The sequence below is a fragment of the Bos taurus genome, chromosome 16, assembly GCF_002263795.3.
Source record: "Bos taurus isolate L1 Dominette 01449 registration number 42190680 breed Hereford chromosome 16, ARS-UCD2.0, whole genome shotgun sequence".
NCBI lineage: Eukaryota > Metazoa > Chordata > Mammalia > Artiodactyla > Bovidae > Bos > Bos taurus.
Window position 1 is genome coordinate 50,611,846 of NC_037343.1, and position 17,888 is coordinate 50,629,733.

At 55.7% G+C, this 17,888-nt stretch overlaps 1 protein-coding gene across 5 annotated transcripts in view; it reads right to left on the bottom strand.

Annotated features, from left to right (window-relative positions):
• PRKCZ (protein kinase C zeta) overlaps nt 1-17,888 on the bottom strand; it is a 99,489-nt gene that overhangs the window by 11,790 nt on the left and 69,811 nt on the right. For 4 of the 5 annotated variants that reach the window (XM_005217021.5, XM_005217019.4, XM_005217018.5 and 1 more), the window contains 6 exons: nt 14,653-14,738; nt 8,781-8,912; nt 8,122-8,203; nt 6,717-6,769; nt 5,510-5,698; nt 2,475-2,572 (listed from right to left, as the gene is read on the bottom strand). In XM_005217021.5, the coding sequence (XP_005217078.1) occupies nt 2,475-2,572; nt 5,510-5,698; nt 6,717-6,769; nt 8,122-8,203; nt 8,781-8,783 (425 nt within the window). In that variant the 5' untranslated portion in view covers nt 8,784-8,912; nt 14,653-14,738. Of the gene's footprint in view, nt 1-2,474; nt 2,573-5,509; nt 5,699-6,716; nt 6,770-8,121; nt 8,204-8,364; nt 8,484-8,780; nt 8,913-14,652; nt 14,739-17,888 lie in introns of those variants that run through there. The other variant, XM_059875244.1, reaches the window with a different exon arrangement.

Genomic DNA, 17,888 nt, shown 5'->3' on the forward strand with positions numbered 1-17,888 from the left:
CTGCCCCGTGCAGACCCCTCCCGGCCCCCCAGCCAGCTCTGCACTGGGCATCTGTCCATCCCAAGGTCCCCGTCAGCCAACATGTGCAGGACCTGGAACTCCTGTGGGCACGTCATGACCTCTTACTATTTTCTCATTAATCAGACAGTCAAGCAAACTCTGACATACGCTCACTGTGCCTCTTTACCGAGAATATGGCTGCACTTAGAGAATCATCCTTTAACACTATGACTGCCCATGAGGTGCCAGGATCAACCAACTGCTCAAAGCATGCCTGGCCCAGTTCTTAGGGAGTTCATACTGAGGGGCTGGGTCCAAGAAGGCACCGAGAAACAGCCTGGGAAAGACACCTGCCCCAACCATCCAGGTTTCAGGTGCTTCTAGAGGTTACTGCCGGGCTCTGTACCGTTGGGCTTCCCTGGTGGCTCAGAGGTCAAAGCGTCTGTTTGCAATGCGGGAGATCTGGGTTCGATCCCTGGGTCGGGAAAATCCCCTAGAGAAGGAAATGGCAACCTACTCCAGTATTCTTGCCTGGAGAATCCCATGGACAGAAGAGCCTGGTAGGCTACAGTCCACGGGGTCGTAAAGAGTCGGGCACAACTGAGCAACTTCACTTTCACTTTCTGTAATGTTAGAGGCAAGGAAACTAGATACAGACGATAACTGCTCCAGGGTGCCTCCCAGCTATGGTGCTGAAGGCTCTATATGAGTCTTCTCACGGCGGTCTGGAAAGGCAGTATCATGCGTGCCTGTATCGTGGGGATCACACAGGAGTGATCCTAACTTTAATGCACCTGGGAGCATGTGAACTGGAGGGTTGCCAGGGCGTGAGCTCAGAGGGTGCCGTGCTCCCAGCAACAAAGCTGTAAGTGAGGCTGAAATATCTGACCCCTGTCTGTCCACACTCTTCATGTTCCATGTAGTAAAGTTAACAGAACATCACAGTGAAACCCGTTTTAGAATCCATTTAGAAAGAGTGAAGTCAGGAGCACTCCCTCTCTAGGGTCTGTCCCATATCCCAGAGACCGGTCAGGGCCAAACAGAGGCGTGGAGAGTACACCAGACACAAGTCCCAGGCTCTCCATGCACCCTGGGCTGGGGAAGAAGAGGTGAGGAAAGGGCTGCGCGGCAAAGATGGACAGACTGGGATGGAGCCTGGTCGCAGGGCCTCATCCACACGCCTAGGAGCCTGGATGTTTCCCAGAAGCAACTGGGAAAGTGGTCAGAAGTCTCAGATCCGTGTTTTCAAACACAGCTCGGTTTCTGCATGGGGGAAGTGACAACCTGGTGCCCCAGGGACCGGATGCCCCGAGAGGCTGTGGCCAGGATTCAAGGGGAGGAAACAGAGGTGGCTGAGACCCTCTCAGGAGGCAGAATCACTGAGCTTGGGGACAGGGCTGGGGGACATCTGCAACCGGGGAAAGGCCAGTTCTGTGGGAACAGGGGGTTGGAGATGGGGGAGGTGAGGGGGCACACGGGGGCGGGGGTGACTCACTGCTCGTTACAGGGGACCCTGAGCAGAGACAGTGAGCACAGTGGGGCTGAGACCGCCCTGCTACACGCCGACTCCAGTGGAGTCACTGGCTCCCTGCGCTGATGAGAACCCTCCCCAAATGGTGAGCTTGCCTCACGCGATCACGCTGCAGAAACGCTGCATCTGCCCTGGACACCTGCTGCTTACTGGGAGCCTGGGATTTGGCATGTGTTAGGTAGAGGTGCCTACATGACTCACCCCAGGTTTCACGATTCCTTTCAGAGGAATTCAAGGAGTCCCGTGGGACCCCATGCGGAGGGACTCCGGCCAGTGCACGCTTGGGTTCCTCCCAACTTTACCTCGAGCATCTTTGCCTTTTGCCAATTTTGCTTTATACCCTTTCCCGGAAGTAAGTCTCAGTCTTGAATTCAACATTGTGTTAAGTCCTGTGAGTTCTCCTAAGTCACTGAACCTGTGGGTGGGCCCTGAGGACTCTGACCCAGAACACAGTACTTTTTCAAATAAAACAAATTGTGTAAGTTCAAGTCATCTGGCCAAGAAAATTCCAAATTGAGTATATGCTGAATGTCATAGACCAGTAGTTCCAACCATTTTAAAGCAGAAATCTAACACATACAAAGCTTTTAAGTGAAGCTCCTGGTGTTTATTACTTTACTGCACTATCAGTGAGACCCACAAGTACAGAGACAGACCTCCCACTCACAGGGCCATACCAGCATCCAATCCCACACTTGTATCCCATACAGTGGGATGTGCTCAATAAATATTTTGCAAATAGAATCAAAGAATTTAGCTTCATTTGTATGAAATTCAAGTCATATGACACCAGCTGAGAACAAAGTTAAGTGATGAACCAAAAAGCCTCGACACTTGCAAACGGGAGGGCCCCGCAGATAAGAGCGGAAACCTCACGCCAACTCAGCCTCTCCGCAGTTCAGACTAGAGAGCAGCAGAATCCCAGAAACACCCCTTATCTTACCGACTTGTTGTCTGGAAGCAGGAGTGTAAGCCGACCAAGAAAGGGTTGCTGGATGCCTGCTCAAACACGTGCTTCTCTGTCTGTACCCAGTCAATATCCTGAAATAGAAGCCAGGGAGTGTGAGTACTTCACAGACATCCTGGGGAAGGGGAGGCAAGAGAGGAACTCTGCCAACTCTGCTTGAGGGGAGACAACGCAGAGAGGAAAGAAAATTCCCACTGAGACATTCTCCATCCCCACCACTGTCCCCGTTACCATCTGCCACCTTCACTGTCATCACCATCATCCTCACCACCACCACCACCACCACCATCACCCTCACCACCACCACCACCACCACCGCCCTGACCACCATCTCCATCCCCACCAGCATCACCACCACAATCACCAACTCTATTACCATCAGGATCATGACTCATCAGTTATCACCATTTCTACCAAAGCACCACTAAAGCCACCATCACCAGCTGTGAGCTGGCCTCATGTGTTGCCCATGGTGCCGTGGAAGGTTCGTATTATCATCTCCACTGAAGACGGGAGAACAGAGAGTGGAGGATTCCCCACACCCCACACTCATCTCCCAAGCACCAGCTCCCACAATCGGACTGTCTCCCTCACAGTCCACGCTGAAACCTGGAGAAAAGTCAGCTTGACAGTCCCAGCTTTGGTTCCATTCCAACCGGAGAAAGAGCTGCATGAGGCCCAGGCCCCCAAATTCCCTAAGTTAAACCCCTTCTTTCAGGGAAAGTGAGAGGGAATGAGATGTGTTCAGAGTAGCCTGCCTTCCCCCAAGGAATTTGGGAAAAATTAGCAAACTCTCAGTGAGCACACATTTGGAGGGCCAAAGATCATCTGGGTTCCTCATCCTAGGCTGGGTCTTGATCCCTCTGACCTCTATACCCCCCGAAGAGATGCTCTGGGAGGAATGGCTTCATCTAACCAGCCCTACCCAGCCCAGCTCTGCTTGCTCATGTGATGGCCACCTGGCATCTCCACTCAGAGTCTCAAATGCAGAGCCAGCCTTAAACACAGCCCTCAACCGTCCCTGTCTGTTCTCTAAGGCACCTGGCCACCCAGGTGCTCAGGAAGGAAACCTCAGTGGGTGCACGATACCCCCTCCCCCACATGGAGGCCAAACCGCCCCCACCCCTGGTCTGCCTTCCTCCCGCCTGCTGGACTCCCCAGGCTGTTGTAACAAAATGCCACAGAGTGCTGGGCTTTAACACTCCAGATTGCATCCTCTCGTTGCTTTGAGGCAGAAGCCTGAGCTCAGGTGTGGGCAGGGCCACGCTCTCTCCCAGGTGCCCACGGAGGGTCGTTCCTGCACCTCCAGGGGTCTCTGGCTCCTCTCTACCTCCCTCTTAACAGCTTCACTGTGTCTTTCCTTCTTTCTGTCTCAAATTTTCCCCTGCTTTTCTCTAAAAGGACACTTGTCCCTGGATTTAGGGCCCCTCCAGATAATCTAGAATGACCATCCCAGGATCCGTAATCACTTCTTGCCAAATAAGGTCCTGCTCACAGGTTCCAGGGATCAGATGCGGGCCACTCCTCAGTCCATCGACCAGGACCCAGGCCCGGGGCCACAGGATGGCAGAGTCTCACAAATGCACACAGCTGGCCCCTCTGCCAACTCCTAGTGTCTCATTCTCCTGAGACCACCTCAAAGTCCAGGCTCCAGCCCTGGCCCTGGCTATGTGATGATGCCAGGATCAACCACAGCAGTGACCCTCCCTGGAGACCTCTCCTCTCAGCATTCTAGAAAGTGCCCCACCCCCAAAGACACCATCAATCCTCCAGCCAGCTGTGTACTGGGCGGGGACTTGGAATCACCTTGCAGGGCTGTGACCAGCAGTGAAGACGCTGGGCCCCACACCTCCCCGAGGCTCCGCTTCCTCAGCTGAGAGGTAGGTTGCACCAGCTCAGTTGTGAGCTTAGCACCAGGGGCTGGCGGCCAGCTGGGCGGTGTGTGCACTGCCAAATGCACTTGCTGGGAGGGCAGGTGGGGACATGGTGAAGCCCTGGCTCTGCCCTCTGAGCTGCAAGCCTGGGCAGCCCTGCCGTGGCCCCCACTCCACGTGTATCAAGTCGTCTCACAGTGACATCATCATTGCTCCCTCTGAAGTCACTCTGCTTCTAAGGGACGTAACCCCCATTCAGGGGTCAAAGAATAGATCAAAAGTACACAGAGCCAAGAAGCCCATGAAAAGGTGCTGAATGCCTGTCAAAGCCACTAAACACCCGCTAGGACAGCAATAATCAAAAAAGAGAACACAGCCAGTATCGGCAAGAATGGGCAGAAGTGGGCCCTCGTGGCAGAACACAGCCAGTATCGACAAGAACGGGCAGAAGCGGGCCCTCGTGCATTGCTGGTGGGAATGTAAAATGACACAGGGGAAGACGGTTCAGTTGTTCCTCAGAGCGAAACACAAGATGACCCTACGACCTGGCAGTCCCCTCCCAGGTGAACACCCAGAGGAGTAAAAACAGGGACTCAGCTGCACAGACGTTTACGGCAGCCGGAAATGGAGACAAGCCATGTGCTCATCAGGGACGGACACACACGCCAAACGGGGCCTGTCCGTAATACAGAACACAGCTGAGGCCTAGAAGAGACGGAGGTGTGCCGCGCCTCGATACACTTGGGTGGACCATGAGAACGAGATGCTCCGTCAGAGAAGCCAGACACAGAAGGTCCCACAGCGCATGGTTTACATCCATTTACATGTAGCGTCCAGAACAGGCAAATGCACAGAGACAGAAGTGGCCGGGCGGCTGTGGGGCTGGAAGAGACCGGGGAAAGACTGCTCACGGGAGGAAACGTCGCGGGCTGGGCGGTAGCCATGGTTACCCAATACCGTGAATGTGCTAAAAGTCACTAAACTGTACACTGGAAAGCGGTAAAAGCGCACATTCTGTTCTGTGCGCGTACTTGCACGCAGAGGAGCAGACAGGGAGGCCTGGCGTGCTGCAGGCCGTGTGTCGCAGAGCTGGACACAACTTGGCAACTGAACAAGTGGGAACAGATGCAGTCTCACCTCATCGTCATGGACCAGCTCCTTCTTTACCACCTTCATGGCGTAGACCTGGTCGTTCTTCTTCAGCCGCACCAGCAGGACCTTGGCGTAGCTCCCGCGCCCGATGACCCTGATCAGGTCGAAGTCCTGCAGCCCGAGCCCCTGAGATATCTTGATCCCGTCCATCCCGTCGATGACTGGCTTGAGGTCCTGATGGGGGTGGACAAGATACGAGGAAGCGGGAAGGGACTCATCATCCCCCATGCCCTCCCCACCCAGGAGCAGGCCCCTAGAGCTTCTGATGGAAGGAGCAGAGATCCAGGAGCCATCACCAGTCACAGGTGGCCCCTCTGTGAGCCAGGAGGGATGCTCAGGGCCAGCCTGCCCTGACTGCTGAGGAAGTGACCATGGGCTCACACACCCCAGGGCCATTGGTGCTGGGATCAGCTCACCTGGCCCTCCCCAGGGGGCACAAAGCATAACCTGCTAATGCCTCGGGAGACCCGCCACAGCAAGTGTCACTAGAAGCGACCGTCGATGGCAGGGAAAGGCCACGTGCGCCCCTCCTGAGGACTCTCTGAAGAGGGTTCTGTACTGGAGGAAAGGTAACTGAGTGCTCCTGACTCATTCCAGACACAGACGACCAGGAGAAAGAGCTCAAGTCCAGAGGGGACAAGGACCTTGGGAAAGGTGTGGCCTCCCCAGGTGCTGCGAGGAGGTTCAGTGGATGGAAGCTCCAGCTGGAACCGCCCTCGCACGGGACCAAACTTCTCAGAGCCTCATTTATCACCCAGAGTCAAACTGTGCTGTTGTGGTTGGTAATATAAAGTCCCTACTTGTTCAAGGGCCCCATTCCTGGCGCGGAGCTCCTAACCCCAGGGGGTTCCGGGTGCAGAGAGCCAGCAAAATGTCCCTTTGTCATGTTAACGAACCGCCTCGAGGGAAGCCTCTAGGTCACCTGAGGGTATGGCTGGTTGCCAGGGGAACCAGTCCTGGGATTAGAGGGTCAGTCCCACCTCCTGTCCGGCAATTGCCTCTGTGCTAAATGTCTCTTAAGACTTTGCAGACCTGTGACCCTGACGCCTTGGTGTATGCAATCCCTGATGCCCACCAGGCCGCGTCTCCCCGGACACTCGTAGTTTACCTTTAAGTTCCCACAGTGGCCCCAGAAATGAGCTGACGGACCTCTATAACAGAGACAGACACCGACGAGCCACTTTCTACTCACCTCAGCATCATCTTTAATGTTGTCATGTTTCCGGGTTGAAGAAATATAAGCAACTGGTGAAGAGGAAGGAAAAAGGTGTGGGGGGGTCACAGGCATCATCAGGGATGTGGCCCAGGACCCAGGGACCCCATGGCCTCTGGCCCTCTGTGGACACGCAGTGCCGGGCCAGGCCAGGCCCCCTGCTGCTCAGGGGGCAGGCCTGGAGCAGCTGCTTCTGCCCCAACTAGAGACTCAGGAGAACAGTTTCTAGAGCCCACCCCCACCTGCCGACTCTCAGCTTCTGGGGCTGAGGCCTGGGAATCTGCATTTGTGACAACTTTCCCTCATGGTTCTTCTAGAAGTTAGCGGGCAGAAGGGTTTGATGTCGAGCCTTCCAGTCTCTGTTCTCAGCGTGTGCAGATGGGTGGGTAGACAGGTGGGCAGGTGGATGGATCGTGGGTGGATGGTGTGTGGATGGTGGGGGTGGATGGTGGGTGGGTGGATGTGTGTGGATGGTGGGTGGGTGGATGTGTGTGGATGGTGGGGGTGGGTGGAGAGTGAGTGGAAGTGTGTGTGGGGATGGTGGGGGTGGGTGGTGGGTGGATGTGTGTGGATGGTGGATGTGTGTGGATGGTGGGTAGGTGGACGTGTGGGGGTAGATGGTAGGTGGACGTGTGCGGATGGTGGGTGGGTGGACGTGTGTGGGTGGTGGGGGTGGGTGGTGGTTGGACGTGTGGGGGTGGATGGCAGGTGGAGTATGTGGATGGTGGGTGGGTGGACAGTGAGTAGACGTGTGCGGATGGTGGGTGGATGTGTGTGGATGGTGGGGGTGGGTGGAGAGTGAGTGGACGTGTGTGGATGTGGGTGGACAGGTGGGTGGTGCGTGGGAGTCTCCTTTACATAAGGTGCTGTACTGCTTTGTGCTCTGTGGCCTCACATCACCCCTGGGGAAGGAACAAGTGTTTATCGAGTGAGGCCTAGGCTCTCGTACACCCTTGTGACTATGCACAGAACTGCAGAAGCTCAGAGCAGGGCCAAGGGTCAAAATGGAATCAAAATTGCTCTCTGAATGCTTCTTAGCATTAAAAAAAAAAAAAATTCTGTACAACCAAAAAAAAACAAACCTACTGAAACCCAAGAACTATGCAATACTGGGCATGGCAGACCTTTCCAGAGACGAGTATCTGTGGTGGCCACTGCATTAGAGCCTCATAGAACTCCCGAGGTTGGAACAGAGGGAACCCCAGCCCCAACCCCGACTCCCATGGGCAGCAGCACAGAGATGTGGGCGCCCAGGGCAGGCCAGCCTGCCCACTCCTGCTCTGGAGAGGCCGCCCCAGCCCTGCAGCGAGCGGCCATGCTCACAGGCTCTGTGGGAGAGAGGAGGATCTAGAAAGGGTTCTGGGGGTGGGAGCAGCAGCCCTACTTCCATCACTCTCCTCGGAGGGAAGGTCCACGTCGTCGCTCTTGTCGTCCACTGCAGGCTCCTGGGAAGGCATGACGGAATCCTGCAGAGACACAGGCCGAGTGACCAGGCAGCACCACACGGGGCTTCTGGAGACACTGCATGACCGGGACTCACCTGTCACATACACTGTGACGTCACAACACACGTCATTCACCTGTTACAGCATCGCCCTGAACATGGCAAGATGAGTACTGAAATTACCTGCGTTTCCACAGGCGGAGGTGGCCGCTTAGCCTTCAGGCTCCACTCTTCTAGCAGGCGCTTATAAAATGTGTCTTTTCACATAGTAACACTTAGTCCTGTCAGCCCTGCCCTCATCACACAGCGGCCGCAGTCAGGCCCTGGCTCCAGCTTCCACGGCTGACATCACAATTGAGGCAGCTCCCTATTGGTGGACCCTGGGGCCCCAGTAATGCTGGGGGACTCCTGGGGCTTGAGAACAGGCCCCGACCCAACTGCTGACCCGGGCCGTCACTCTGCAGCCCCTATGTCACCCCCTCTTCTTGTCTTGTGGGTAGCAGGGATGGGGTTAGCATCCCAGCTGGGCAGGGGGAGGCCGAGGGTCCCCAGGGACAGCAGTGTGGACTGCACCCCAGCCGGCCGAGGTGTCCACTCACCATATGCCTGCTGCAGGTCAGTGGGACGAGCACGTAGCAGCGCTTATGAACCAGCAGTTTGCAGTGGATGCACCTGTAGCCCTGCCTCGCGAGGCCCCATATCCTCTCGCTGCACTGGCCGCAGTACGCTCTCTGTGTGGACAAGAACAGGCACCGTCAGCCAGGCCCGGTGGCCCCGTGGTTCCCCCACACCAAGGGGACATGCTGCCCTGTAACAACACGCAGCCGGGCCTGTGCCCCCATTGTCCCTCCACACTGAGGGGACATGCAGCCAGGCCAGAAAGAGGCCTCTTCATACCTGGTACCAGGCCCCACCCAGGCCTAGTAGCCCTGACTCAGGTCTGTCCCAAGGTTGGGGGAACCAAGGCCCTGAGGGGCTGGGGCTATGCTCCCATAGGACCTTGTGGGCAGATAACGAGACCTCTCCGTGGGCAGGGCCTCCTTGCCTGCAAGACCTGCAGCGGGGTTGCAAATCCAGCCTGGCTGTGCTCAGAACAGCCGAGGGGCCCCGCCTGAGTGAAGTGACCCAGGTGAGAAGGTCATGGGGGAGCCTGACCACTGCATGACCCTCGTCCAAACCCACATGACCCCTGCATGACGAACACAGAGGCGACCATGCCTAGCAACTGAATGCATCTGGATTCTGAACCACTCTAGGGCTCCATGCGATTCAGTTCAGTTCAGTTGTTCAGTTGTGTCCAATTCTTTGCGACCCCATGGGCTGTAGCATCCCAGGCTTCCCTGTCCATCACCAACTCCTGGAGCTTGCTCAAATTCATGTCCATTGAATCAGTGATGCCATCCAACTATCTTATCCTCTGTCATCCCCTTCTTCTCCTGCCTTCAGTCTTGCCCAGCATCAGGATCTTTTCCAATGAGTCAGTTCTTTGCATCAGGTGGCCAAGGTATTGGAGTATCAGCATCAGTCCTTCCAATGAATATTCAGGAAATCCTAAAGGATTTCCTTTAGGATTGACTGGTTGGATCTCCTTGCTGTCCAAGGGACTCTCAAGAGTCTTTACCACCACAGTGCCTTTGAGTGTCTGAGTGTCTCCTGCAGAGTACAGGTCAGCAGTGGCCTGCGGCAGGGGCAGGGACTCTGGGTGCAGCAGACCTGGGTGTGGTATAAGCCCTCTTGGAGGAGGTCGCCATTAACCCCGCCACAGAGCCGTCAGAACTTACATAGGACTGGGGAAACAGACTCTTGGAGGGCACAAACAAAACCTTGTGCACTCCAGGACCCAGGAGAAAGGAGCAGTGACCCCACAAGAGACTGACCCAGACTTGCCTCCGAGTGTCCCTTCTAGTACTGCTCCACCCTTGTATTTTTCTCAGCATTTTAAAAAGACTTTAAATGGTCAATCTTTGTTCCTCTTGGTTATAAAGGCTTGAGATTCATGATCATGATTGGCTCGTTTGGTGAGAATTTTGTAACTTTTGGAAGTCATAAAACGCAAAGATGAGTGTGTCCAGTAGTGGGGTCACCCGCCTACCACTTGGAGCCCAAGTCGTCTCCTTGGTTACACGGTGTCCGTACGTTGGCAGGCTCCCACTTACTTCTGTTGCAGCCATATCCCATTTACACGTTTTAGCCTCTTTTGTTACACTTAACAAATTTCTTTACTTCAAGAAAGTTTCAAATTACTCCTGGAGAACAGAAAGGATGCACTGTACCGGCGCTGACCAGAGCAAATCTTCCCCAAGAGTGGGCCAAGGGTGCAGGACCAGCTACTGGCAGCCAGTGGGCACAAGGAGCTCATTTCCCCCCAAGAAGGAGCCTCTCCCCCACACAGAGCACACACATCTCAGTCACAGCCACATGGCCAGCACCTGGGATGGTGCCCAGCACACAGTGGGAGCCCAGTAAAGCTCTGCTGAAGACAAGTCCATGCATGCACACACACACATGCACACACACCACTGCTCACAATTTCAGGAAAAGAAGCATGTACCCAAGTCCCCCATGCTGCTGGAGTTGTCCCGACCCAAGGAGGCAACCACAGGTGATGGGGCTCCCTCTGGGCATGGCCCAAGAGACAGTGATGGCTGCGAAGGCCAGATGGGAGGCCAGCCACAGGGTCACTCCTCCTGAGAGCTCTGACTCTGGCCAGTCCAGTTTAATACTGGCACTGGCGCCTCCACCCAGAAGGGTGACTGCTCATGAGCAAATCCAGGATTCAAGGAGGGAGTGTCAAGCCCGAGACTGCTCTCACCCCTGTTTCCAGCCCGTCAGCATTCATGGAACCATTAAAAAAAGTCACGTCTTTGGGACTTCCCTGGCAGTCTAAGAATCTATCTTGCAATGCAGCGGACACAGGTTCAATCCCTGGTCAGGGAACCAAGATCCCGTAAGCTGTGTGGAATAGCCAAAAAGGAGTAGTAATAATAAATAAAAATAAGTATAAAACATAAAAAAATAATTAATTAAATCATAAAAATAATAACAAAAATAAAGCTTCATCTCTCAGAAAATCATGTGAATTAACAGACTAATGGGTGAAAGTATTTTTCAGTCTGTCTCACGTGCTGCTCGGCTGGCCCCCTGCTCATGTTTTCAGTCATCAACCTCTGGGGCTGCTCTTACGTGGTCACATTGACTGCAGAGTTGTGCAGTTGTGACAGAGACTGCATGGCCCACAAAGCCTGAAACATTTACTCTCTGGCCCTTTGCAGGGGAGGTTTCCTCAGTTCGAAAAGCCCAGGAGAAATCCTCGACCAGCACAGCCAGCCCTGCTGGTGTCTTTACCCGGGTCTCCCCGCCCGCCTCTCACTCCATACTGTCCCTCCCTGCAGGACTCTCTCCTCATAATAAAAGCTGCAGTTCCTGAACCGTCTACCCAGCCAGTCCTGCTGCACAGGCGGCCCATGTGCCATTAGCAGACACCCCTCCAGTTGTCCCAGGATGGGAAGAAGGCATCTACAGTGCCGAGGCTCAAACCCCTGCACTGGGGGGTTAAGGGCAGGGTTTCTCAGCACAGGGAGGGTGACAGTGATGTGGCCACTCCTCTAGGATGGACTCACTGCAGGGACAGTAGGACAGGGCACCTTAGAGCCACTGAGCTTTTCCCCAACTGCTTTCCAGAAAGCAGGGGTCTGGGTCTGCACCCCCAGAAGTACGAGGACTGTCACTGTGTAAACAGCAGCCCGGGGCACTGGCAGGTCTGAACGTCCTGCGTTTCTCTGGTCACCAACAAGGTCAGGGTGCCTGCATTCATGTGCAGTGACCACTCTTGTTCTAACTGACCACTCACACCCTTGCCCAACTTCTGACTTGGGCATTTAGCAAAAGGCCAGAACTCTTTGGTACTAAACACATTTACTGTCTTGATCTCTTATTCCAGGTTCCGCTACAAACATCTTCCCTGTGTGTGTTTCGTGTTCAACGTTTGTAGGCTGCAGATGCCTGGCAAGCGATTATGGCTGAGTCTGAAGACCACTCCCCCCGTTCCCCCCTGCCAGGTTTCTCTTGAGACCTGCAGCACTTCTAGGTTTTGATTCTATTTTTCTGTGTGTGTGTGGCACTGCCAGGCTTGTGGGATCTCAGTTCTGAACCAGGCCACGCCAGTGAACACCTTCCCTGATGATCTGCCCCGACTCACTCTGCCATGAACCCAGCCCTGGACAGCCCCTCCCTGCTGACTCACACTCAACCAGTATCTCCCTGGGATGGACTGGATGACCCTCCACCCTTACAGGAGACACTCACGCCCTGGGTCCCAGGCCAGGTTCTGATCGCCAGTCCTGTCCCAGAGATTGGGGGTCCCCGTTGGCCCCTCGTGCTCCCTGTTCTGGGGTGGATGCTGCACCCCCCTCTTCTCTCTGCAAGTCCCTGGCTGAGCCTCTCTCTCTGCTCGAGATCAGTTGTGTCCAGTGAAGGGAGCTCTGCCCTGGGAAGCTGACAGCCCTTGCTTTCGTCCTTAGGTCACCAGCAAAGATGGAGAGACGTGACCTCCTTCGCTGGCTCGTCCTTGTGAGCCCTGTTGACCCCGCAGAGCCAGGTGTGCAGCTCCTGAGACATGTGGAATGACTGCCCAGCGAACACAGGTGGATGGTATGGCCTCCAGAGGTGGAGTCTGGGGACCCCAGGTGGGAAACCAGCCTGGGGATGAACAGCGACACGCCCACTTCCCCACCTGTGAAGAGCCAGCTCCCGAAAGGCTGGGGGTATCAGGGTTGGCTCCCCCCTTGGCCTCCTGGTGTTTGTTAGAAGCTTGTCGGTGCTTGGGGGACAGCAGATGGGAGAGGACTAGAGTGGCCACCCTCACCCCAAATTCCTGCTCTTCCTTAGAGAGGAAAAGCTTTGCCCACAATTTTGGGGAGGGGGTGTGGCAGGAGGAGTGCCAGGCTCTGCACCTGACGAATAGAGAAATGAGTTTTCCTCCTAGAACCTGTAGGCAGGAGAGGCCAGGCCCCTCTGAGCAGTCTTGCCAAGTGGGTGGGCTTCATCGTGGGCCAGTGAGTCACTTTGTCAAGCAGGGCGTGAGTGGTTCCCTGAGGTCCTTCAGGGCGGCCTGGCCCATCTGCCTGAGACCATCTATGGCCAGAACCTAACTGGTGCCCAAAGGCACAGGAGAGAAGCTGTCTGACCACAGGCTGGTCAGTCATCTGTTTCTTAACATGGGAGGGCAGGCAGTGGTACCTCGTGTCATTGGGGCTGGAAGTTTCGATTTCTCCAGGTTTCATCTTGTCTGTCTGGGTGCTTCACCGCAGTCTCACGTCCACACCCATTGGGTGGCCCGTCATCCCTGCAGCCCCCGCCCTCTGTCCACGCTCAGTGATGCCCAGCCTTCCCACGTTATCCGACGCCCCAAGGACCTCGTGTCCTCTTGTCATTGTTGGAGGAACCAGGGCCCCCTCCTTCCCGACAGACACGCTTCATTCCTCGCTCACTCCTGACACAGCCCCGGGGCCCCTTGGCTGACTTCCCTCCAGTCGTTCATCACAGTGAACGGCACCCGCCACGCTGTGTGTGCCTACTCGTGCCAGGTGCAGGGGCCAGCCTCCAGGGCAGGGTGCCAGCACACGCGGGGCCCCAGGTCAGCAGGTGCTCGGCTGCTGTATGGGACTCAGTGGTGTCCCTCAAATTCATGTCCACCCATAAATGAGGTCAGATTGGGTCCTTGTCATGATGGGCATCCCGGAGGTGAGGAGTCGGGGGTGGGGGTGGGGTGCAGAGACAGGAGGTGGCAGAGGCAGGAGGGCTGTGCTCCCAGCCCAGGGCCTCCGAGGATGCCAGTGACCCTAGAAGCTACACAGAGGCAGGAGGGACTCTCCCTGAGAGCAGCTGGGCCCTGAGAGCAGTCCTCGTTTTGGACTTCAAACACCAGACCGACCTGCTAAGCGCCTAGCCTGGGGCGCTCTGTGTGGGGAGCCCTGAGGCAGGCGGTCTTCAGCCACAGGGCCTCTGCAGGCACCTCCCTTTCCACGTGGCAACAGGACAATGACCACGTGAGCCCCGTGGTCTCTACAGGACACAGGGCAGCGTGAGGAGAAATACCATACGTGTAGCTATAAAGCCTTTGGAGTGAGCTGGGCAGTGGGGCCAGGGGCTGGAGGGCCGTTATCGGGCCTTGGGCTTCACAGGACACCCTTGAGACCAGCAGGGGACACTGTGTGGTAACACATGCATCCTGGTTACGGGACAAATCCAGGGTCCCTTCTGAATGTCCATGGAGTCCCAGTGCCAGGACTGGGGTCATGTGATGGGACACGGTACCTGGAAGGGGGTCATGTGACAGGGACACACAGGTCACATTTGTCAGAAAAGACCTGAGCTGGCGCCTTGCCGGCTCAGGGAGCTCATGAAGGGCTTGTGGCCATCCAGGGCTGAGTGTGGAGCAGAGCCCAGCATCTCCCCCTGGGGGGGACTCACCCTGTTAAAGCGCTTGGCCTGGAAGAGGTGGCCGTTGGCGCGGTACAGCTTCCGCCATCTTCTGGCTCCACGGCGGTAGATGGATTCTGGAGAGAACATGAGAAGAGCGTAAAGAAATGGCCTTGGTGCTGCGAGCCCAGCTCTACCACACGGTGGGTGGTGGGGACAGGCCGCCAGTCCAGGCGGCCCGGGGCGGTGGCCGAGGAGCTGAGACGCCAGCACCCTCGCAGCTATTCCACACCACCAGGTGGGGAGATGGTGCCCCGGACGACCCACAAGGACGGCCGTCTGCAGGGGCTCAGGCTGTGAGGCCACTGGGGCCTGTGTGCCCCCATGGGCTTCCTGTCCACTCCCTTCCCTCTGGGCGTGAAAACCAGGTCCCGTTCCACATGGGAACTGGCTCCATGGGAGCCAAGGGTTCTCCAGACCTTTACATTCAATTGTCCAGGGAGGGACCCTGGCCGCTGGGAAGTCCACGGTCAGCCCAAGGCAGGCGTCCAGCCAGCACCGCCCCCCTCCCCCAGCTCCCCTTTAAGAACAAACCTAGGGGTAGAAACAAAGCAAAACCAACCGCACACTTATGCTGAGTTGAAAGTCACCAAAAACATCCCATTCCCAACCTGCACCAGACTTGTGTGGAAGCAGCGGCTCATGAAACACGCTGAGGTACACGTATGACCAGGACGGGCGGTTTCATTCCTCCTCAAAAACATTTCCAACTTTGCTCCTTCCCAACGCTTTGAAAGTATGTGAAAACAAAATACTTGGGCTACAACGGGAAGCTTTGTGCTTTTACAGAGGTCTGTAGTGAAGGCGACTTTCATGAGAGTCAGGGAGCTGCCAGGAACATACAGAAGTGGAAACTGTAACAGAGTGTTTTTAAAACAAGCAAATGACCAGCTCTGGCTGGAACCTGTGAAACCTGGTCACAGTGACTGCAAAACCAGCTCCCCTCCCATCAACTGAGAGGTGAAGGGGGAAGCCAAGACGCCAACGTGCAAACAGAACGGGGCTCCCCCGCCTATCTTGCCCTGGGCTCCAGGGGTTCCCGCTGACGCCCCAGGGTCCCTGCCTGATCACAGGGCATAGCCCTCCCAGCCAGATCCGGGGGAAGTCTGGCCCCCAGCAGGTCCCCGCCGACATCCACAGGGCTGACTGCCCTGTGTGTGGCGTTCACAACCCCCAGCCGTGCCTGCACGCGGCGGGGTGAGGCACCGAGTGACAGACCCCGAGACACAGAGGGAGCCGGGTTGTCAGGCAGGGACGCGGTGGCACAAGGCTCTGGCCCTTCCAGTGTTCAACACACACACAGCACGAAAGCCTGAAAATGCACCCACAGGACGCCCTTCACATTTCAGTAAAGCCACCCGAAATAAGGAACTCAAAGATGTCTAGCAGCCCCCAGCAGACCAGAAAGCTAGGCTAGGGGACAGAACAGAGCCCTTCGGGACTCCTATGTGTTGAGCAGGGCCGAGGGAACATGGGCGATGTCTTGTTGTCCACAGTGAGAGAAGCCGGGATCCCCGCTGTTGTGGAAGCTCTGACCACCCCCCTCAGCCCCTCTCCACTGCCCCATGCACGGCTGTATTCGGAGGCGGGGCCCCTGGGGAGGTCACTGAGTTCAGCGGTCATGCGTGGGGCCCCCTGATGGGGTCAGTACACTCATAAGAAGAGGAGGAGACACCTGACCTCTGTCTCCACTGCATGGGGACCCAGCCGGGGCAGTGTCTGTAAGCCACGAAGAGGGTGCTCATCAGACCCCGACCCTGCCAGCACCCGGAGCTCAGCCGTCCACCCCCAGACCCTGAGAAGTGAGGTCCCGTAGTCTCTGCTGCATACGGTGTATTGTGACAGTGACTCGAGCAGACCAGACGCCTGCCTCACTCCACACACAAATCATCCCCTCAGTATGTAGGGACTGAGGGACTTCCCTGGTGGTCCAGTGGCTAAGACTCTGTGCTCCCAATGCAAGGGCTCATGTTCGATTCCTGGTCAGGGGACTAGATCCCACATGCCACAACCAAGACCTGGTGCCACCACACAAATACACTCATTTAAAAAGACAAGGACTGAAACTAAGGGGCAAAATGACAAGTCTTAGAAGGAAACCTGACGATCTTAATCGGAGGTGGAGGAAAACCCTGAAAACAAAAGGAGGAAAGGACGCACGTTCACCCTAAGGCAACATGAGGCCAGACAAACCCCCGTCTCATTATCAGCTGTGCCACATGGGCTAATGATTCAGGATACAGGAGGCATGCCCACAAGTCAATGAGGGAAAACAGAAACGGAAACAGAAGATGAGTCTCCTGCAACGTCAAATACTGTCAAGGATCAGAGTAACCTGAAGTCGCCTGTCCTTCTGGGGGAGCTCAACCACGGCCAGAATCAATGGTCGAGGGCATGTGTGCTTCCCCGGGACGCAGCAGTCACACTGCTCCTAGGTCAGCGCCTGACAGGCCTCACATGTGGGCTCACGGCCACCGGAGGATGTCTGCAGCCACCCAGGTCCAAGAGGACAGGTGACCTGGGGCATGGCTGTCTGGGAGGACCCTCAGTCATAACCCAGCTTGAGCCACCCTCAGCCACACAAATGCATCTTCCAAAATCAAATCAAATAAAAAAATCAGTACAAAATCACAGGGGCTTCCCTAGCGGCTTAATGGTAAAGAATCTGCCTGCCAATGCAGGAGACATGGGTTTGATACCTGATCCAAGAAGATCCCATGTGCCGTGGAGCAGCTAAGCCTGTACACTACAACTACTGAGCCTTGCTCTAGAGCCCAGGAGCCACAGGTGAAGCCCGAGTGTCCCAGAGCCTGTGTGCCACAAGAGAAGCCACTGCAGTGAGAAGCCTGTGCACCACGACTAGAGAGGAGACCCCGCTCACCACCATCAGAGAAAAGCCTGTGCAGCAACAAAGACCCAGCACAGCCAAAGATAAACAAACAAATAAAAAATTTTAAGTTATAAAATGGCAGACTGACGTATATGAAATGGGCTCTGTAAAATGACGCCTGTTATCAAACTAAAATGGCTTGCCCAGTGGCTCAGAGAGTAAAGAATCTGCACACAATGCAGGAGACCTGGTTTCAACCCCTGGATTGGGAAGATCCTATGGAGAAGGGAATGGCAACCCACTCCAGTATTCTTGCCTGGAGAATTCCATGGACAGAGGAGCCTGGAGGTCTACAGTCCACAGAGTCAAATTAAAAACCAAGAAAATGGACAGTGTG